Below are 24,285 nucleotides of genomic sequence, written 5' to 3'. Positions count from 1 at the left end.
TGAATATCATATATATTTCTTGGTCAATGAGTCAAACAATTACAATATGATATTGATAAGTTAAACTTTGAAATACACCAACAAATATGTTATCTTTCAATTATTATTTTTTCTATATGCTCTTTGCTTCTTTTTTTTATTGTTTTATCTTATTTTTGTTCTTCTTGCTATTGTTTGTGAGATTTTATTGTACTTTTGGGGTCTTGGGTGAATGAGTCTAATATGTGTTATATAATTTTTATTATTCATAAGAATTCAACACAATATTAAAAAATTTATAATACTTATATACATTATTCAATTAACTGAATTAGACTCTTTAATGTGTAATGTGTAAACCTTAAGAAATTATATTATATATCAAGCTGCATCAAAGGTTTGTCATAGTTTATTTCTAAAATTGTAATCTTTATCATGAGACATAATTTTTCTTCTTCTATTTTCCAATTATTTGAAAGCAAATTATTTTTCAATATTGTTGGTTACTATTGTCATACAAGATAATTTAATGAGTATCATAATTTATTCTAATTTAGTAATCTTTATGAACATGATAAGATTTTTTGTAAAAAAAAATGTTTAACATAAATACCAAATTTTATTATAAATTTATTAGGATTCTCAGTGGCATGTAAAATTGGTGATTGTCATATGTAATTTTGGATATTTTAAAAAAATTGTTTAATTTAACTTCTACGTAAATATATTCTCTATTATATAATATTAGATTATTTTGAAAAATATATAATTATAAATTCTTTGTATAAATTTTTATGTTAGTATATTTATTGTATTGATTTTAATTTTTAAACCTGGTTCCCCCAGTCAATAGATCCTGGGTCCGCCCCTGGTTCAGAACTTTCATTTGTTTCCATAACAGTATTGATTTTTTTAAGGAACATGTGGATATGAAAAAGTTTAAAATAAAAATTAATTTGTCGGATTAGTTAAATGAATTATAATTTGAGGAGAAAAATAGAAGTAATTTTACTTGGATGAATAATATTTGTATGAAAATATTTAATATAGATATAGATCAACAATGGACAAAAACACATAGTGAAGGAGAAAAAAAAAATACGAGAAAAAAGAAATAGTAATAAGTCATGCCATAGGGTCATACCATACAGCCATATACCCAAAACACGCACACCAGAAGCCTCATTTTCATGAAGCTATATTTACATATTAACTATGATCTTTGGCTACAAAAGTAGAAGTGCATTACACATTAATAGTGTACTCCCTAAAATTGTTTGTAATTTCTATCATTTGGATTTCTATGCTGAATATTTGGAGATGTATTTTCATGAGTAGTAATCATAGAGGAATTTGAAGTGCGAGGCAGAGTCATGGTGCCACAATTCTTTCCCTGGAAAGGTCTATTACGAGGTAAAGAACTTTTACTCTCTACGACACTTAAAGTGGGTTTTCTTCCCTCTTTGGGTGACTCAGGAGGTGTTAATCGATCCTGCAAGAAATCAGCAATTAAACAAATTTATGTTAACTTTTCAATTCTTGGGAGAATAAGTAGCAAATTCGACATGATACAATACATAAATATGACATTTTTGTTAAATTATGATAAGAAATCTTTCCATATGATAATTTCTCATGTATAACCTAGATATTTTAACATCCTATGTACAATATTTCTTTGAATTGAGTTTAGGACTACCATGTGTAGATTGATGAAAAATTGAAAACCATATGTATGTGCCAGTCTCCAATCTTACAACAATTTCTCTTGATATGTAATCACGCATTAGTATCCTATACGGTTGCAATTCGGATACGTCATGAATTTTGAAGCATCCATGCATATTATTATTTGTAAACAAATGGGAAAATATACCTTTTGTGATGCTTCTCTATCCTGGTAAAAATCAGGTGATGACCCTGCTTTGAAACAAATTCTCTGACTTAGTTTTCTAATCTTTGTCTCTGCTTTCTCCTGCGTGTCAGAGGATTCAATGTTACTGATTAAGATGAAGAAACCATGTAATATATATAAGGCTTAAATAATTTTTAGGTCATGATATATATTTTATTTTTGTTTGACTTTTTGGTAAATTATTTTATGGTTTTAAGTTTCTGATATATTAAAAGTTTTGTTTCAAGTCTCTGTCATCGGTTAAATGATGATATAATACTATCCTAATGACTGACATATATTGAAAGAAACGTAGAAATAGTGTCATGTCATTATTTAACTGACGATAGGGACTTGAAATAAAAAATTTAATATATGAGAAACTTAAAACAACAAAAAAAATTATAAGGGACTCGAAACAAAAATCGAATATATATTAGATATTTTAAACATATTTAAGTCTATATATAACGATTAGAATGACAATTTATACTAGGTGTTAAATCTGTTGGTTTTACATGTCAACCCACCTTGAATTTTGTATGTGGCTGCACTTTCTGTGATTCACTAGCATTGCACACTTTCTCAAGTTTCTGAAATCATGAAGATCAGCAGGCAAAGAAAGATAAGAAATTAAATAAATGTATCAAGGCATAATCAGTGAATTATAAGAGAAAAGTAAAGAATGAGTTTTACCTTCTTTCTAATTGAAGCTCTTTCTTCGGTGCTCAACCTAAATGGGGAGGATATAATGGGGGTTTTCCTTTTACTTCTGCATCCATTTAAAGCATTGGATAACTTAGTCTAGAAATAATAACCACAATTAAGAATCCTCTTCGGGGTGTAGCTGTAATTGCTGTTGAAGGTACTTGCCAAAATCAACAAATCATCCACTTATTCACTAGTACTAGTTTCCCAAGGATGAGAAATGTTTTTGTAGTTAACACATAACAACTCATATATACACAAAAATGATATATAATCATTCATTCTCTTCATAAATTAAAGCCTAGCAGCAAACATGTTTCAATTCATTGCCATGGTCAAAAAATGAATGCCGCAAGACAGATTGCTTAGTTATTCTTGACTTTAATACTTGTTAAACAAGAGATTAAACTTACTCTAAATAGAGCAAGTGCCATTTGGGGTCATATGATGAAAAAATAGGTGTTTTGGACCTATGATTCTACAATATTTACATGGATGATGGCAGGATTTGATCCATTAGAAAAATAAATGTAATAAAAAAATATGTCACGTGACTAACTATTTTTCAAAATCGTTACCTTTGCGCTTCTGTTAACGGAGTAAATGAAGAATGCTTTTGAGACTCATTCTTAGAAGCCTGCAAATGGAAGATCATAACAAAATTAAAGGTTTCGTAAGAGGGTGTATAATGAAATAAGCATTGAGGCAGGACCATACCTTAGTTGTGGTCTTTATAAGAGTCGAGCTATCCTTTGAAGCCTTGGAAGAACTAGCTCCAACTCCAGTACTTCCAAATTTCCTCACCAATGATACGGTCAATTTATTGATTTCTCTAACTAGTGTGAAATTAAGTGACATGTGAGGTAACTTAGAAGTTGATCCTTCTTTTTTAGAAGAGGTTAGTGCAGGATTATTGCTCATTGGGGTAGCAATACCATCTTTACTAGAATGACTAGGAGTTTTTGATTTCACTGGTGTAGAGTTGAACTTGGGGGTACCAATAACTTTTAACAACTTGAATGAAGAAACAGCTTGTTTCTTCTTGCCCGTTGATTGCAAAATATTCTGATCAAAGTTTGTACCCTGCCGCAATTACAACTTTTGTTCAATTACTATGTAGTCATTAGTATCAAAAAAGGGAAAAATAATTCCTGGAAATAAATCAATGGAAACGACCTCAAGTTTCAGTTTCTAATGGGAGAAATTATTATATAATCCTTGGACTATGTGGTCCTTACTTTGTCACAATCTCTATATGACACGTTATTAACTCTTTTCTATAAATTAAATAATATAATGTCACGTAGAGATTGATCGATCACATGATGTCACAAATTATACAATAATTTCTTGTCTTTTGTAAGTGTTTCACTAACCGAAAATAAATAAATCTCAAATTTTAATGTTTATTGGGAGAATTTATTATATAGTCCAGAAATCATGTGGTCCTCACTTCCTATCCATCTCCATGTGACACATCAACTCTTTTTGTAAATTAAACAATATAATTTTGTGTCACATAGAGATCGGACACAACCACATGGTCCCAAACTATATAATAATGTCTTCTCCTTTGATAGTGTTCCACTAACCTCTTCACTTGGCTCCTTGTAGTTATCAACTTTTCCAAGCTGATTTTGCAACTTAACCACAAAAGCTTGGTGATCTATCAGTGGTTGAGCTCCTCCTAACATGTCACTTTGAGGTAAAGCAGCATCTGTATTTGAATTTGAATTATAGGTAGTGGCATCTGGCTCAGAGTTAAAAACCTGTGCATTTTCTTCAAGGAGAACTAGCTTAGATTTTGGACTAGTCATGTTCAAATTATGCGTGTTATCAACTATGGCCTCTTCTTGTTCTTGCTGTGTCTGTGAGGCACTGTTTGCTTGTTCAAGCAAAGCAGCTGCCTTTTGAGCAGCAAGTTTCATGTAGTGAGCTTCAAAGAAAGCTTTCTTCTGTGCAACCGAACCGGGCCGTGTAAACCTCTCTGCCTCTTCAACATAGCGGTTGTGAGAGAAAGTAGACCATTTCTCCCATGCCAGGGACTCTGGCATGAACCTCCCAAATGAGACTGATTGTCCAAGTGCATTATTTGGGTTGCTCTGAAATGCACAAGTTTAACAGGCTTTTCAAGGTGAACCTCAATGGTATCATAGAATATTAGAAAAGATTTGGAGATATAAGATTCACTTGGTTATAAAAATAAGAGAGAGGGAGGAATTGATGGTGGGTTCAAGTCTCCCCTTGACAAAAATTAACATATTAACAACTAACATTTCCGGTTAAACAAAAAAATAAGAAAAAACAAGGTTTTAAAAAATGGTGTGCATCAGGGATTTTGGCTGCAATGGCAAGGATTTTGGAATTTCTAGGACTGTATCACAACTATAATTGTTGCTAAATCAGCTGTATTTCACTGTAATTTCACGCAAGATAAAAGATAGCAAAAAAACCGTGATCAGATTTTAAAACCTTATTAAAAAGTCTAATTACTACTAATTGCATCCTCTAGAAGGTACTGTGATATGGTTTATCGAAACCCAATTCATTAAAATGATTAATAAGCAATAATAAGTGAATTTCTAAACTCATTTGTATATATTATGAGAAAAGCTAAGGTAACCATTAGGACAAAAATTGGGCAAAATTGAACGACTGAAATTTCTATTTATGTGCTTTTGTTCCCATTTTCCAAAAACTAAAGGAAAAGATGAACGAAAACAAAGGAAATATCTGATGGCAGTTCACAGAATTCAAGAATCCAAGAACAGTACAAAATCTTGGGTACAGAAGCGACTGTTAAATGATCACTGACCTTGTTGGCTTCTTTGGGAAAGCCAGAGGCATAACAGAATGGTTGTTGTTGCATGAGACAAGCTGATGAGTCTCCCTTGTTTAATTTCTCTGCTACATACATTCAAACCTAAAAAATCCAAATTTTGCTATAATTGTATTATAATGTAATGTGATGTTATCCTCCTTGGTAGCATCGTTGGATTTAATTTTATGTGGCCGTTTTGCAATCATTTGAACCCGGTTCAAATTTGAATTTTCAAATAAAAAGCTGAGCAAGTCCATGTGATGCGCAAAAGTCTTCAACTGATTCAAAAGGAGTATCAATATATCATAGTGCAATCTATTTTAGTTCCAAAAAAGTGGGGTCTGCCAATCATGTTGGGAGGAGGGTCCTCAAATCTTTTTCATCTTGGTGTGGCCCACATTGTGAAAAGACCAACTATATCCATTTCTGTTGTTGGTTAGTTTGAATTTGAAGAATCTTTATTTACGTTAAGCTCAATCAAGGAAGCTTGTTCTTCTGCATGATTGAAGCTAATAAAGACGATCCTAGGAACAAGAATGTAAACAGCAATGGCAGATTTACATTGTGTCAGACATTTTATAAGAATTCCAATCGTTATTTATTTGAATACTTTCATATCAAATTAAATGAGAATATTATTTTCTTTATGATCTCTATATACAATTATTTACGTTCACTTTTAAAATATTGATTTTTTCCCTCTCTATTTAGGATTAATATTTTACGTTAAATTCGCACATAATGTTATATATATATATATATATATATATATATATATATATATATATATATATATATATATATATATATATATATATATATATATATGACACATAATAACCTCATTCATTTTAAAAAAAATTATTCATAGAAAATGATAGAAATATATTATCAATATTTATTCTAATTAAATATGTTTTTAAAATCGAATTGTCATATCATTCTTATTGTGATAAATTAAAATATCAATCGAGAAATATAATTATCAAATTTTTTTGAAAATATATTTGATCATTTAATTAAAAATATTATGAAAATTAAATATATAATAAATTGTTTCATATTTAATTAAAAATAATGTGCTAAATTAGGAATGATAAAGAAATTTATACCCACATAAGATCAAATTTGCAATAGATACTAAAAATAATGCACTAGGATCTCAATCGCCTCTACATCATGCTTGGTGTTGTTAAGCTTGTGCCTTCCTCGATTTTGATTATCTCCGACAATGGAATCAATCAAATCAAACCCCTTTGCATCCAAATAGAAAAGGGACAAAATCAATGATGTTCCATTGCTATTAAATCTCAATTTGATCTTTGGAAGAGGTCAATTAAGATTCATTCACTCATTCTTTGCATTCTTTTTTTATATGAATTGAATAATGATGCCAAATTTAATTTCAACTAAAAATTCCATTTCTCTTTATTCAATTTGTATGATGTTCTTCTTGTGACTTGAATTTATGTTGATTAAGTAACTTTCACAATTATTTTTAAATTTTTTATTTTTTTTGTTTAATGACAATTTGATTTCATCAACTCAATTAGTTTTCTTCTAGCTTCATCGATTGCTCATAAATTTTTTGATTAAATGTTAAATTTAAGTAATTTTTTAGTTCATCCCCTTACGTGTTCATTATTGTTGTAGCTAAAGTCTCCAATTAAGTTGTTATATATGTGTTCTTCATTAAAATTATGTGTTCCTTAACATGCATTACTTATTTGATAATTTGTAATAGAACAATATATTAATTAAATTTTAATCTTTGTCCCTAAAATTTGAGAAGCTATTATGCACTTACCTAACCTTTTGTGATGGATCTATTATAGCATCTTAATGTGCTCAAGCCCATACCAAATCAAATTAAGCTAAGCCAACATACAAAGCCTATTGATATTTCAATTGGATTTCTCCCATGCTTTATTGGAGACATACATTTGAGAATTTTTTATTTTGTTGTTTAAATTGTTATGGAATAAAAAGATGTTTTTTTTATATGGGAAACAAGTGCTTTGGGGGGAAATTTGGGTTATTTCTATGGTAATGACTTTAAAATCTCCAAAAGAAGTACATAATTTATTTAGAGAGTTGAAATTCGAATGAGTAGGAATGAATTACAACTGAATCTTTAGGTTCCTTATTTTTATTGAGTTACATTTCAAAAACCATTAGCTTATAACTTTATTTGGTTATAAGTACACTAAATCTTACAAGCTTTTGTGACTTGGTAACCAATTCAAATGATTGGGTTAACCTATTCAAACATTTTTTGGAATGTATAATTGTTGACATGAAATTATATGTGGGTTAACCAACTTTGGTTTTCTTTCCTAATCAGACAAAAAATATTTTTTTGTTCTCCTTTTTTTCTTTTCCTTTGTTGTTTACTGAAAAAAAGTAATTCACTAGTCATCCCATGTGTTGCATTTCTACAAACAAATAACAACTCTCTAAACAAATTGTTTACTTCTTTTGGAGATTTCAAAGCTATTACCATAGAAAGAAAGAAAACCAATTTTTTCCTGAAAAGCACTTGTTTGCCATACTAAACAAAGGAAAAAGAATTACCAATACTTGTCTCCAGGAAAGCAAGTGAAAAATCAAATTAAAATACAAATAGGCTTTGTATGTTGGCTTAGCTTAAGTTGATTTGGCATGGGCATGCACACATTAAGATGCTATAATAGATCCATAACAAAAGGATTAGTTAGGAAAGTGCATAACAACTTCTCATACTTTTGGGACAAAGATTAAAGTTGAATCAACAAATTGTTCTATTACTAAATATCAAAAACATAATTGTAGAGTGACTTACACGTTAATGGGCCCATAATTCTAATGAAGAATATCAATTTCAACTTAACTAGAGACTTGCAAAGAAATGATAATGAACACGACAAGGGGATGAACTCAAATGAAACTAAGATGCTTAAATTTGACAACTAATTATAAAATTTATGAGCAATCAAATATGTTTGAAGAAAGCTAATTGAACTAAAGAAATTAAAAAAACAAATAAAAAATTAAAGAACAACTTGGAAGGTTAACCAATCAACATTATATCATGTCACTATAAGAATAAAATGCAATTTGTTATGCAACCGAGGAGGGTAAACTGGAAAGATTTATACCAATGAGTTATGAGTAATCACATAAGTAAACTTAACACCACACTTTAACTCAAAACCTTAAAGTCCAGGTTTATGAATCTTACTTTTACTTATGTGGTGTTCAACTTTTTCAATCTTATGCAATGCGAGATTTTAACTCATACTTGTGTTCCAGCAAAAATTTTAGTTGAAATTAAATTTGACAATGTTATTCAATTCACATGAAAAAGGAAATGTTCAGAATGAGTAAGTTGTAAAACCAAAGGCATAGATGATGTCTAACCCTCAAAATCTCATAATATTGATAATAACAGAGATATTAATGTTTGATGGACTAATGAGATTTATGGATTATTAAAAGATTACATGCATCCAAATCAGTTGATGCTATTATATTTCTTATCCTATGCAAAATGATTTTAATTAAACATGCACCCAATGTGACAAAATTGGATTTGATCCAATGGTTTCTAAAACAAATACAACACCTAACACACTAGTATATATATGTAATGCTTCCAAAAGCTTTAATTTATGCAAACTAGCATCCAAAGTGTTGTGTTGCTTTTCATCCATGGTGATAAATGAAACTTTAAATTCCATTTATACTTAGACCAAGTTTTATTATGTCCAATGTAAAAGTTGTATACATGTGCTTTGGGCAAGAATGATTCTATTGGAAAGTTTGTATTTAATCACTAGTCATATACTTTTGATCTCTTCCATATATTCCAACCATGCATATCTCAAGAGATATTCAGTGATAGCAGCTAAGATTCAACGCCTCTTAGCAACAGGCTCTTTCTAAGAGTTGAAGTAGACAGTGGTCACTGGGAGGCCCAAGTCCAATCTCTGGCAAAATAATAAGTGTTGAAGCTTGCACAAGTTGGTGGCTGTTCCACAAGACCTAAGGGTACTTTCTATTTAAACATCACAAAGATGTAGCAGTGTATTCCAACGGGTGGTCTTGGTCCCACGTATGTAACAATCTCTTTACCTACAAGCAAGGCAATTTACTTGATTAATTATTAGATTCCTTTGTTTTGCATGGACCAAATTATAATTCTTTACAAGAGATAAATCTTAACTTTTGTCTTGTGTTCTGTCGCCTTATTAAAAATATCTTATCATTTAAATTTTAAGTGTATGTTTGTAAGGCAGGACAAAGCACAATTAACATATTATCTACACAAATCATTTTTGTACATGTATTAGAGACAATGTGAGCACTACTTAGAAGAAAGGACAATACTTTTTGTCTTTCTCTCTCCACCACATGCTAACACGTAGACTGAAAGGCCTTTGTGTCTAAATGGAAAAATTAGAAGGCTCTCCTCCCAACAATGATCATATCTATGGAAGCTTATAAATACAAGATTGAAGCTTTGAAGAATAAGAGATTTTAGTTGTGAAATTTCACTTGTAAGATTCAATATGCTTATAGTCAAACAAATTTATTAGCTAAACAAATTGTCTACTTCATATGTAGATTTCAAAACCTATAACATATAAAATAAGCAAAAGAAAATTCTCAAAGAACTTGCCCCTCCATAATAAACAAAACAACATCTTTTTCCCCCCCCCCCCCCCCCCATAATAAACAAAACACAATCAATGTATTATATGCACAAATCATTTTCGTACAAGTATTAGAGACAAGGTGAGAAATGCTCAAAAGAAAGGATAATACATTTTATTATCCATAGAAGTTTATAAATACAAGATTGAAGCTTTGAAGAAAAAGAGATTCTACATATGAAATTTCACTTGTAAGATCCAGTATGCTTATAGTCAAACAAATATATTAGCTAATGATTCTTGAAATATAACTCAGTGAAAATAGGGTACCAAAAGTGTCAATTGTGATGCATTTTTAGTGTTGGGAACAATGACTTTCTAAACAATTTGTCTACCTCTTTTGGGATTTCAAAGCCATTAGCATAGAAAATAAGCAAAAGAAAAATCCTCAAAGCACTTGTACCCCCATAATAAACCAAACATTTTTTTATTCCTAACTATTTAAACTATGGAAAGAAAATTCACAAATACTTATATCAAGAAAAGCAAGAGAGAAATCAAATTAAAATATCAATAGACTTTGAATGTTGGCTTAAATTTGATTTGGCATGGGCATGCACACATTAAGATACTATAATAGATCCATAATAAAAGGATTAGCTAGGCAAATGCATAACAACTTCTCAGGCTTTAGGGACAAAGATTAAACTTGAATCAACAAATTGCTATATTGCCAACTATAAAAAATGTAATTATAGAATGATTTACACGTCAAGGAACACATAATTCTAATAAAGAATATCAATTGCAACTTAGTTAGAGACTTGAAGAGAAACAATAATAGAACACCATAAGGGGATGACCTCAAATGAAAATAGCATACTTAAATTTGACATTTAATCAAACAATTTACGAGTAATAAATCAATTATGCTTGAATAAAACTATTTTAATTGATGAAATTAAATCACCAATAAACGAATCAAATAAAAAAAATGAAGAATAACTGTGAAATTTAACTAATCAACATTAAATCAAATCATTATAAGAATGAAAATTGGGTAGAGAGAAATGGAATTTTTAGTTGAAATTAAATTTGACAATCTTCCTCAATTCATATGCAAAAATAAATGTCAAGAGTGAGTGATTTGTTAAAATCAAAGACATGAATGATGTCTAACCCCTAAAAATCTAATATTTTTTTATGATAATAAAGATATTAACATTTGATGGACTAATGAGATTCATTGAGTATTACATTATTACATGCATCTAAATTGAGTGAAGGTATTGTATTTCTTATCTTAGACGCAAAAATGATTTTAATTGAACATGTGTTCAATGTAACAAAATTGGATTCACTCTAATGGTTTGAAAAATAAATACAATGCCCAATGTTATACTAAATGTATTGCTTCCAAAAGCTTTATGAAAACTAGCATTCAAAGTGTCATGATGTTTTTCATCCATAAAGATAAAGGAAACTTAAACTTTGATTTTATATAGTTTTCATATGTTACATATATTGTATATAGTTTTGATATGTTACATATATTCCAATCACACATATCTCAAGAGAGAGTCATTGATAGCTACAATATAGCTAGGATTCAGTGCCTCTTAGTAGCATGATCTTTGAGAGTTGAAGTAGACAATAGCAATTGGAATGTTCTCATCTTAATGCACCACTCCATCATTAGCATTAAATTTTTTATAGTATTTCACATGTTCCTTTAGGATGCCTTTTTATGAAAAACTTTGTATTCTGATCACCCTTTTTTCAACCAACTCGCCCTAGATCTTTGTCTTCAATGTAGTTCCTCTTGACTTAAAGTATATTAAAAGACTTCACCTTTAACTCCTTAGATAAATTCTCCTCTAAGAAAGGTGCTTTTTGGAGTGTCTCCAAAGACATACTAGTACACTGTAAATTTGACATTAAATTATCCCCTTATGCCCATGATGTAACTACAATCCCATCACTCATCCTCCTGAAGTCATCTTTGTTCAAACTTATATTAATAATGCTTCCTCCTTGGTTTCTTCTTATGAGTCTCAAACTCCACAATAATGGGATTCTGGTCCGAACTATATCTAGTCTTTAAAGACACCTTAATTCTTGCCAAAAGTTCCTCCAAGCATCATTAGCCAAAGTATTGGACTTCGCTCTTTTATTTGACCATGTAAACCTAGCACCATTAAAGCCTAAGTTCTTCATATGACACTCATCAACAACATCAATAAAATTTTGCATTATTGGCATTACCTATGTGGGGTGCCTCTTAGTTGTATTCTGAAATTAACCCTTGGACGAAAATACAATGGAATCGTTCTTTCGTTACTTATTTGGGGGTGGAAAACAAATAACAACAAAAATACAATTTTGTTTGTACAAATGTATAATGAAATCATATTTCCATTGTTATTTAGGGGATGGAAAAAAAACAAAGCAGCAAAAATATGATTTCATTGTATAGTGTACATTGGGATCATATTTTCATTGCGTTAATTTTTACATCATGTGTGCCTAACGAAAATATGATTCCATTGTACGTTGTACAACAACAGAATCATATTTCTAGTGTTGGTTGAGCATCAACACAAATTCTCCCCATTCAAACCCACCATCCCAATCTCGTCGGATCATCATCCCAAACACACACAGATTCAACAACCAAATTTAGGATCCCAACCCTAGATTCACACCGTTGCCCATATTTGCTTGTGAGCAAAAAAGAGTGAGGGAAAAGGAAGGTGCAAAGGACAAGGTTGATTGATGGTGGGTGTGCCAACGCAGTAGACGTGGGTCTTGGGTCTTAGGTCTTGGATCTTGGTAGTGTGAATAACAAATCTAGTAGTGGAATAATTATTCCCTTGCATTATAGATAAATCCACAGAACATCCTCCTTGCTTGTCTTCCAAATGCAAAATCTCATTAAAATCTCCCATAGATACCATAAATTGGCCTTGATATTATTAGTTTTAAAAATAACAACATTAATAAAATTGTTTTTTAAAAATTGAGGAGGTGCAAGTGCACCCCTTGACCATAACCTAGATCAGCCACTAGCATCAAGACTTGTACCCAAGCCATTTACCATACAGTTGTAATAATATATCCTTTTTGGCAGTGTTGTAATAATATTTCTAATAATATATCCTTTTTGGCAGTGTTGTAATAATATTTCTAGAATAGTCAGTTGTCAATGCTGACATATAACACCATTTTATTACAAATCCTTTACAAATATTGAGAGGAATAAAATGTTACAATAATTTAAGAAAATGACACAGCTCACCGAATGCCTTTGCTGTGACAAATAAAAAACGTGTGAATCATAAAGTAATTTACGCCCCTATTCTGCAGGACAATCCCTGTTTAACACCAACCTGTTTGAACATTGAAGGTGCAGGGTTGAGTCTCGTTCTATGTTTCTAACCATTTTATGATTCCTGAGTACAAAATAGTACAAGCACTTTCAAACCTGTTCAAGTGAGTTTCTTGAACGTTCATATTATCATGCTCTATGGGAATGAAGTCATAATCTCTCGGGTAGCATAACTTGTGCCCTTCAATTTATGATAACTTCACTGCAGGGTAGTCTAAAATTCTTTACCTGCAGATTTTACAGTATCAGAATAAGAGAAGAATGTTTAAAGAGGCACTTTCAGCCACGGTTGCGAAGTCATGTCCCTCCCCTATCTATCCTTCTTACAAGTTTCTTCTCCTGGTTCTATGGTGTTTCATTTTCATCCCTTTTCTTTTATGACCAGAATGCACCAAAAAAATGATGACCAAGAAACCAAATACAGAAAATGCACATAAAAATAGAACCATGAAGGAACTAGGTATCCCTGTCCCATCTTTAAGAACACTAGCCATCTCCTCAGAATCATTTGCTGACTTATGATTTACCTTTGAGTCAAAATTTTCACTGAAATTACTGATTTTCCTAGAAGTTATGCTTTCCTCTGTTGCGTCCTCTTTGGATTCGAGTACGGAACCATCTTTGGGGCAGTTCCTTTTTTCATGATGCAGATGCAATGCTTCATTTAGTGTCTTCATGCATTCTATACTGAGAAGGTTTCGCTGAAAATTATCCTCGTCATTGTGATCAAGTGTTGAGGAGTCTGGTGGTTCTGGAAACTTGACCCAGCATCTGTTGACCATGTCGATCTCTCGCCACTCTGCCTTGTCAAAACTCCAATTCCCAACATGGAATTCCAATCCATAGTGGAAAACTCTATATTTGATGCCTGGTTCAGGAACATATCCTGGATATATCATAATCTCTCTGTTTATAGTATGCCTTAATTTCATCTGCAACAACATTTCAGGTTATAACAGTGAAGCTAGTTCATAATTTAAGGAGGATGTAAAATAATTATTTTTGTAGTATAACAATATAGAGTGCAACTGAACACGTAAATGATAAATGCACTTCATGATGAGGGCATCAAATTGGATGGTCATTTCAATCCACAGTATTGCAGCCTAGAATCATGTGAACAATCATGAAGCATGAAAACTGCAAAAAGGAAGCCATGTCCGTATTATATATTATGCTTAAATATGTTTTTGATTCCTCATAAATACCTAATTTTTGTTTTTGCTCCCTAATAAATTTTTGTTTTGCATTGCATCCCTAATAAAACAACAATTTTGTGTTTGGTCCTTGATATTTTGTTTTAGTCCCGACTAATAACAAATGAAAAAAAAATTATAAGGGAGAAAACACAAAATTCGCTAATTTTATTAGGAACTAAAAAAAAAAGTGTCAAGCACTAAAAACAAAATTGTTGTTTTATTAAGAACTCAATGCAAAGCAAAACTTTCTTAGGGAGCAAACGCAAAGATAAATTATTTATTAGGGACAAAAAAACATATTTAAGCCAACTATATAAATCTTGAATAGAACACTTTGAATTTGTCTGTGCTTTTGTGTCTGTCTACCATGCTTGTGCTTAGATAAACAGGTATGTTGAGTATGAATTGTGAAAATTTTAAAACAAAATACCTCTGCTGCGCCAAATGAGTAACCATACATCTCACTAATCCAACCAGATTCATATATATCTCCTGTTATATTTCTGGCATAATGAGCTCTATCAGCCCGAACTTCCTCGGTTTTATGCAGCCAGAGTAAAGCAAATTTCCGCAAATCATCTATATGCATGATGATTACACCACCAACCTTGTCGCAAGCCTCAGGATGGCTAATATGCAATTTTGCAAGCTCATTGTCACAGCCAATAAGGTAGCTGTATGTAAAGAATAAAAATGGAAACAACAAACAAGTCATCATAATCTAAATGCAAGAAAGAGCAAGACAAAACCCAGAAATACAAGTCCATCCACAATACATTGATGTCAACAACACTAATAGGTTTTACAATGATAAATCGAATTCACTAGGCTTACTCATAAGGAGTTGAAACAGGTTTGCCTCGCGCAGCTTTAAATTCCCATGGGGTAATTGGGCCTCTCATTATCATATCAGCATCTAGAATCACTATGAATTCAGCATCAATATTTGCATGATTGAGCCAGTGGAGGACTGCAGCTGGTTTGTTAATTGCTGGATACCTGAAATAAAACAGACATTCACTTCTTTGCCTGAAGTCTACATAATTCATCTACATACAACATCTAAATGTGATAGGATCTCAACTATTGTGCATTAAGTGTAGTGGAGCAAGCTATTTGTACACCATTTCAACAAGCTACACCAAACACAAGACAAAGATGTGTCAATATCAATGTAATACAATCCATACATTGATAAGACAAGTAGTGCAGAGAATTCAGTCCTTCCCTTGGGTATTTAAGAGACCTGGCCTCCCTTCTATCTCTCAAAACAATCAATAACCTCCAATAAGTCTCTTTAACTGTCTTATAACTACTCTCCGCACAGTAACCTCCTAAACAGTTACTACAGTTGTTATTTCTAATTTTCTATTGCTACAGCTTAAATCTCTAATTCCCTATACTCCTATTCTTCTTCAAATATCCAGACACTCCTTATTGGAGGTCTGCAACAATGAGTAGTTTTACAGACTAAACCCAGATCCTTATTTTTAGAACATCAAAAGATACCCCAATACATATTGCATAATAATCACATCCAGCTGTTATAGACATTGGGTCTAGAAGGTTTCACTTATTTCGATAGGGAAATAAAGTTGACAAGATATATCTGTTTCTAAGACCTTGAGATGTTAGAAAGTACACTAATAAATAATGATAAACAGCACACAGAATTCAGTAGAAATAGAAATCAGAGAAAACAAGAAATTGAAAAAGAAAAAGTCAACCAATGTAGATAACAAGTTTGACCATAGTGAATATAGTTTCAGACAAAATCATAATTTTATTACCAGGACAAGCTCATAAGACGAAATACTTTTAGCTAAATTATTTAAAAAATCTTCCAGAAAAAACAAAAGGATATGCCACAAAGGTTAGTCCTTTGCACATTACATGCTTGACTTCATAACCACTTATGTTGATTTTTATGTTCCAAGTGTAAGTGCAGAAATAGAAAGTAACTAAGAAGGTAAACATAATGCAACTGAAAATTGAAATGCACACACACAATTACCAGTCGCCTGTTAATGGATGTTGACTCATAGAAGGGACATAATGGGTGGGAGCCAAGTTATGGCCTTTATATAGCTTTAAGTCCTCATCAGAACAGCTGAGAAGTCTAGTGATATTTCCTGGCTGTCCACTTAAATGGAAACTATGCATAAGCCCTACAGTCTGCCAATCAAAGTATGGGGTGCATTCAGTGGAAAAAACAGTATGGATTTTAGGATATGGCCTGGTAGTATCATGATCAATATGTTCTTGTACTGTATCCTCCATCATTTCTAGAGAAGCAGGAGTTACTAATTTTGGTTTAGTTAGTTCAGCAAAGGCTTTGCTTTTTAAAAAGTTCACATATTTAGACCATGGTGGTTTAGGGCAGCCGTTAGCCACATGATGTAACAGAAGAGCTTCATTTAAAATGTTTATGCACTCTATACTTAAAAATAGTCCTCGCCGTAGATTGGGGTCTGTTTCTAACTGCATTACCTGCAATAAGAAATTTTGGAATTTCAGAAAGAAAAAAAAAAACTGATGTATGGATAAATTCAGTATAATGACTAAAACATGAAGCTTAAAATGCTGAGTCTTATAGATACACGTCAAAGAAAAATATTTACAAGACTGTAGAATTTGCTTCTCCTATGAGTCAGGTATGCCACCAGAATAAGAAACTGTTTCTCAAAAAGACACAAGTTGCCTCCTATAAATACATTGGTTTACATACCTCCCTGGGATAAGGAGGTTGAGGAAAGAGCTGGCCACAGTTATAAACGATGGCATCCTCATCATGGTCAGCCTTACTAAATGACCAATTCCCTACCCTAAATGGCAGCCCATAATGAAGAAGAATTGGCTCAACTCCCTCCCGGGGAGCATAACCTGGGTAAATCATCAAGTTATCATTGATCTTGTGCCGGAGACCAACCTGTGAACAACAGAAGAAAGCTCAAATGAAAAGAGTGAAAAAAAGGAAAAAACCAAAACAAATACTGAAAGTTAAATAGTTATATAGTGCTTGATGTTCAAAATACAACATTTTTAAGAGAGTAAACTCACTTCTGCTGCACCAAAAGAGTATCCATACATCTCACTAATCCATCCTTTTTCATATATGTCACCAGTTATGTTCACTCCCCAGTGAGCCCTATCTTGTCGTACTTCTTCTGTTTTTGAAAGCCACATAGGTGCCAAGGCTCGCAGGTCATCTATATGCATGGCCAAAAGTCCACCAACTTTGTCACAAAGTTCTGGGTGTTTTGTGTGCAGTTGAGCCAATATATTGTCACAACCTCTTAAGTACCTGGAGAGAAGGAATTTTATTATGTTTATGGCATGTTTTCATGGTGAGCCAGAGATATAAACGCTGAATAAAAAGTGCATGATATATGCACTATTTCAAGTAATTCAGACAAGCGAGTTTCATAACTTGATACAAATTCAAAAAACAAAAGTTTGGGTTTTCATGAATTCCATATTCTCTAATTTATCATTAGATGTCTCAAACCATCTCTCTCTCCCCAACAAAAATGTCAAATGAAAGCATTAATGTCAAGATAAATAAGAAAAGCTTAGGTACTCAAAACTTCTATATTCTTGTAATTTTTTCACTGCAAAACATGAGGCTGCAGTAGCCCAATTACATACCTTCCATTGGGCAAATATCTAGCTTTTAACACAATATCACTAAGAAAAGGAGTAACTAAAATAATTAAGATATTAATGAATACCCATAATATGCTGCAACAGGTCTTCCTTTCTCAGCACCAAGTTTCCAAGGTACAATTCGCCCACGGATTATCATGTCTGCATCCAGGATGATAACCCAGTCAATATTTTCTGCATCTTTACTGTGTTTGAGCCAATGTAAAACCCCAGCAGGTTTGTTTATTGCAGGGTACCTGAATAGTATACAGAATTTATATGTTACGCACCCTATTAAGGGAAAAGGATTTCATTAATTCACTTCTTCTGCAAAATGGTATTCATGTGTCTTATTTGGCAAAAGACTTAAGTTCACATAACTGGGAATGGTAGAGATCAACCACTTCTAAGGACTAGCAGGAATATATTCATTATTAAAAGGGGGAGGGAAGGGGGAGGGGGGTTTGCCTGAATTTCTAAATAAAAGACATGAGCACAACAAACTTGTCTACCTCATATGAGATCAGTTAAGTAAAAGACACGCATAGAAACCAATACCAATGCACATTAGTTTAAACAACAAACTGATATAAACACAGATCAAGCCTAACATTCACAGGAACAATTTAGCTAGAACAGAAACACACAAAGTTTGCATATGAATAGATTAACAGAATCACACAGTAACACATCCTTCACTTAACAAAAACGTCCCACCAAAGTGGCACCACTAACATGGGATAATCACAACCAAGGTTTTAAATATCGACCGCGGTTGCATTGTTGTTTTGTTGCGTTTGTTGATATCACAGACAAATGTGGTTGATGCAGTCCCAAATTGTGGTCGTGGACCATAAAAAACCTTGATGTTGCGGCCATAATCACAGTCACGGATCATTTTTTAAAGCCTTGATCACAAGCAATGCCAATGATAGCAGATCACTTCTCAATAAAACCAAAACACACAAAGTGACAAAACCAATCTACACTTGTCAGTCCAACTTAAACTCCTGAAGCTGATTTAACTTATTCCAAACACACCAAGGGGGTCTAACTAAGTTAGTTGAGTAGTGTGCAAGAGTTATTGTAAACCCCCTAATACCTTAGTTTGATTCCTACGAATAAAAAAAAAAACTTATTCCAAAACACTGATGCCACTTTACCAGTCACCAGTTGTGGGGTGTTTGCTCATTGAGGGCACCTCAAAAGTGGGAGCCAAATGCATCCCTCTGTAAGTTTTCTTCTGCTCCTCAGTGCAACTGAGAAGACGCGTTATGTGCCCCGGTTGCTTTGCCTTTCTAAAACTGTGCATGAGTCCAACCGTTTGCCAGTCAAAGTAGTTCTGACATTCCACAGAGAAAAGCACCTGAATCCTCCATGGAGCCTTCTGAGCCGCTTCCACAGTGAAAATGAACTGATCCAACATCACCAACAGCAACAAAATCGAAAACTTCTCCATTGTGGATCAATTGAAAGTTGAGATGTGAAGTGGGTGTTGTTTAATTTTGGGTACGAGATCTGAACTCGATGGCTTTAATGGCTGCCACCATACCCCAGAGAGCCTGTGCAAATGCGTAGTCAAAGTTTGGAGCTTTGTGGTAAATGTTTTTAGTTGACGAGGCGGTTACATTAATTTGTACATTTTTTTTAGTATTTCTTTTCTTTGTAACATACTAACATTCAATGTTTTTTCCCTGTGTTTCTCTTATTTTTATTTTTATGAATTATCGTATATATTTATTACATGAATTTTTTTTCTATCAATTATTATATGTATATGATGCATTGCTGTATATATTTATTATGCGAATGCGACTTCTGTAATATTTTTATTGTTTAGTACAGCGAATAATCGTACAATGGGAAGAAAAAAAGACTAAAAGGTATTTGAGATTGATGAAGAGGGTTTGCACATGAGGCTTGTATAAAAAGAAATTTTAAAGTTCGCAGTAAATAGTGGTACGTATATAAACATGTTAAAATAAAAGTTATGAAAGTGTATTTGTGCACTAGATTTATATAAAAATAAACTATACAATAAAAAAGAAATTAAAAGAGAAAAGTGAGATAAAAAAATAAAATAATTAATATGATAGTGACCCGTGCCTAGTGACGGATAAATAAAAACAAAAAAATATATAAAAAGTATGGTTGTTTGGTTGTTGAATGTGTGCGTTCAATCTTCAATGCTTCAAAGTTTTTATGAGTCCATTATCTTTCATATCTAGTTTCAAATTTAAATTTTGACTTTGGCCGACAAAAGTTTTTTGGAATAAGTTATGCTTATTGTTTAAAATCCTTTATATGATACCCAAACTCTTCACATCCCACCCTCATCTCCTTTTTATTAAGATAAATGTCTAATTTTATATTTACCTAAGTTTATTTTCATGATTTTTTCAATATTCCACTACGAAGATAATGATAACCATAATCATGTTAGAAAATAATTGATTAATAATGTGAAATCTCTTATTATATTTTAGATTTTCCTTGTAATTTTTTCTTATAATGTTCAAGTCGATATGTTTTGTCAATTGCAACTAGTAATCACTCGTTTAATATTGTCTTTAGCTGGAAACACTAAACCATTAATCCATTAAGTGGGACTCTGATAGGGTTCGGGAAAGACGAGGGTGGTTAATGGACATTGGGGGTTAGAAGAGATGGAAAAGAAAAGGGGAGATGAGAGGTAAAGGGAAGGGCAGAGAAGAGATAGAGACAGAAGGGTGTGGTAGGTGTGAGGATGATGGGAGAGGAGATATTGTGATTAGGTCTTAATCAAAAATTTGATATCCTACACTATATGAATCACTTGTGCTATAACACAACTTTTCATTGGTGTACCTTAAAATACACCTCCTATCAAATATTGCAAGTTCAATCAATTCAAATACACTTAAAACATGGTGGCTTTTAAGGTGGAGAAGCACGTCATAAGGTCCACTGCTAATCTAATAAATTTACCAGGGTATAAAAGGTAAGTAGTGCTTTTAATTACACAATTAAATTTCTTTTTAAAACTTTCAAAATCGAAAAAAAAAATCCCAAAAAATTATATGGCAACGAATTGTGGTACTGAGCTTTCAAAGCCATATACAAAACTCTTAGGAGATTTTGCACTATGATTAAGTGTGACAATATTGTATTCAGATCATGTGAGGGAGCGAATATTGAATAGAAGAGACAAAATAATGTGTTTCAAAGTGTAAAGGATTATTGAATTCTTCTTCACTTTAGGGGTGACAAGAAAAATTAAAAATTAAAATTTTCAGTTTTCGTTTCAATTGATTTTAGTAATTAAAAAATACCAATTAAGACAATAATGAAAATGCACAACAGGTGATGCTTAAGCGAGTGTGGCCTAGTGTTTGGCTGAGTTGGTGTTGTTAGTTGCTCAAGTGTTGGTTTTTTTTTTTTAATCAAAGACATGAAAGATGTTTAGTCTCTCAAAAATCCTATAATCTTGATGATAACAAAGATATTAAAGTTTGATGAACTAATGAGTTTAAGTAAGTCATGGAGGACAAACATGCGTCCAATGCTTACATAGGTATAATCATTCTTAACTTAGACGTTAAAAATATTTTAATTGAACCTGGGTCTAAAGTGCTCAATTGGACTTCGACCAATAATTTTATAATATTTATAGCGTCCAACACACTAGTAAAAAAAAGATTGTGTCCTTGCATTTATGAAAAACACACTTTAATCATATTCTTAACAAAACTTATAGTCTAATTTAGACATTTGATTAAGTTTTCTGTTCAAGACAATATCACATGATAATCTTTATATATGTTTTATGTTTTCATATCTAAAGTTTTACCACTCTTATATTCATTTATGCATGCTTTTGATATTCCCTCTACTTTTTTAATATAAACTTTACAATTTGAGTTTCAAACATTTAATAAAAAAAAATAGAAAGTTTGAGTATAAGTATTACTCCTAATCAAGGACAAGAGTAATGGAGACAAGAATACATGTAAAATAAGAAAGGCATATTTGCTTTCCAACTATGAATTTCCCCTTCCTCTACAAAAATGGACACATCAAAAGTAGAAACGTATCAAACTGCCCTCGCATTTAAGGAAGACTAATAACGGGAAAATTTCAAGGGCTTAGATTTCACAACAAAAATATTCCTTTTAGTGCCTATATAAAGATAAGAAGAGAAGACCTAATAACAATGATTGGTCAACGACAGTATCAAGCATCACTAGACGAAATAGTTCTTTGATAGACAAAACTACAAGCGCTCTAACTATTCATCCTTTGTTTTACAAAGTTTCTTGCGCAAGTGCTCTTAACAATTCAATATAATGAAGTTCTAGCATAAGAGGAGATGCTTTGGTTCCAGAAATCAAGGGAGAAGTGGGTGAGTTTGGTAATAAAAATACCAAGCTCTTTCACACACAAACAGTCATCAAGAGGAGGAAAAATAAAATAACAAGTCTTCAGATTGATGATGTTTGGTGTTCGGATGAGGAAGTTGTGCAAAGATAGGCTAATAATTTTTTCAAGAAGCTTGTCCAAGACCAAGTCTCTTGGAATTCTGGAAGGCTTGATATTCCTTACTTTCCTAGGATTGGCTAGAAACTTTTTGAAGATCTTATAAGGTCAATTACTATAAAGGAGGTCAAGGATGTTATTTTCTCTTTTAAGTCCTGACAAAGAGTTAGGCCTAGATGATTTTCTGCCGTTTTCTTTCAGACCTATTGGCATATTGTTAGCAATGATATGTAGGAGATGGTGGCCCAAGCCTCTTCTATTGGGATGATCAATCCTTGCATGGTAGAAACTCTCACCATTCCTATTTCCAAGGTGGATAATCCTGGGAATTTGAAGGACTTTTGTCCCATAAGCCTTTGTAATGTGTTGTTGAAGGCTATCTCAAAGGTGATTGTTCTAAGAATCCGACCTCATATCAATGATAAACCATATTTGATTGTGTTAATTGGGTCCCAACTTTTGTCTCATTTTGTCTTTTATATTTTTTACTTTATTTTGTTATTGGAGCTCATGGGTATATGTAAGTATGAACAATTAAGCAAGGAAATTGATAAAGTTATAAAAGAGCCAAAAGTAAAGAGAAAAAGAGAATTTTGAGCAACTTTCACTAAGCATGGCCGGTGCTGGACCTATTGGTCATGCTAATCCAGCATGACCCATGCTGATTTCTCAAGGTTTTTTCAATCCACGTCAAGCATTTGAGTATCGCCATGCTGATCCAGCACTGCCCGTACTGAATTAGCATCACAAGTTTTTGTAGAAAGCCAAGTTGACCTATATGACCTATGCCAACTCAACACATCCTTTGTTGACCTCCACATTGTAGTTTAATTTCAGTAGTATAAATAGAAATTGGAGGCATTCTTTAGGTTAGCTTTTTATTGTGTTTTTCGCACAATAATGGTTTTTGAGCCAGAGAGTTTCGCCAAAGTCAATTGTGGTATTTTATCTATTTTATTCTCAATGCAAAATTATATGTTGTTTAGCTATATTGTGACCATGATTGGCTAAACCCTTAGAGCTCGAATTGTGATGTAGTTGTACCTATGCACTCTAGTTTCTCATTTTAATAAAGTTCTTCAGTGTTATTCAATTAATTGTATCTTTCTACCACTTTCTCTTTTATATTGAAATTGATCATTCTAATTCATAGTTAATTGTGTGTTAGTGATCATCTACTCAAAATTGAATGACCTATAGAGCAATAGAGTTCATAAAACTTGCATAACCAAACTGGTGGCATGAATCCCTTTTTACAAATGTCATCTATGTAATTCATCATTAACCCTAAAGTAAATCCCAAATGACCAATGTAGTATTAATTTAGGGGAAGAGTATTCTCATACCTTGATCATAGGCTAATAATTAAATTAAGAAGTATTAGACGATTAATTGATAACTAAGGGTTCTAAATTACAATAGGAATTAGGGGGAAATGGTACATTCGAACTCATAATTTGGGTTATCTGTATTCATACTTATCTATTTCTTGAAATTGTTGT

General features: G+C 32.2%; 2 protein-coding genes across 2 annotated transcripts; both read right to left on the bottom strand.

Moving 5' to 3' along the window:
• Positions 1–1,062: 1,062 nt before the first annotated feature.
• On the bottom strand, positions 1,063–5,572 carry LOC114390244 (protein WVD2-like 7). The gene is made up of 8 exons (XM_028350950.1): positions 5,397–5,572; positions 4,174–4,683; positions 3,299–3,664; positions 3,160–3,218; positions 2,570–2,645; positions 2,404–2,466; positions 1,856–1,954; positions 1,063–1,471 (listed from the first exon to the last, which is right to left on the bottom strand). Exons 1-8 carry the CDS (start codon positions 5,496–5,498, stop codon positions 1,247–1,249), a joined length of 1,500 nt encoding a protein of 499 aa, XP_028206751.1. The 5' UTR covers positions 5,499–5,572; the 3' UTR covers positions 1,063–1,246.
• Positions 5,573–13,171: 7,599 nt separating this feature from the next.
• Positions 13,172–19,886, bottom strand: LOC114390831 (peptidyl serine alpha-galactosyltransferase-like). Its single transcript, XM_028351726.1, has 8 exons — positions 19,432–19,886; positions 18,355–18,525; positions 17,684–17,927; positions 17,352–17,552; positions 16,638–17,113; positions 15,458–15,622; positions 15,054–15,297; positions 13,172–14,356 (listed from the first exon to the last, which is right to left on the bottom strand). The coding sequence occupies exons 1-8, from the start codon at positions 19,725–19,727 to the stop codon at positions 13,748–13,750; spliced, it is 2,406 nt and encodes an 801-aa protein (XP_028207527.1). The 5' UTR covers positions 19,728–19,886; the 3' UTR covers positions 13,172–13,747.
• Between the last annotated feature and the right edge of the window lie 4,399 nt (positions 19,887–24,285).

This window comes from Glycine soja, chromosome 16, assembly GCF_004193775.1.
Source record: "Glycine soja cultivar W05 chromosome 16, ASM419377v2, whole genome shotgun sequence".
NCBI lineage: Eukaryota > Viridiplantae > Streptophyta > Magnoliopsida > Fabales > Fabaceae > Glycine > Glycine soja.
The sequence above is the reverse complement of the archived record's forward strand: the minus strand, read 5'-3'. Positions and strand labels throughout refer to the sequence as shown.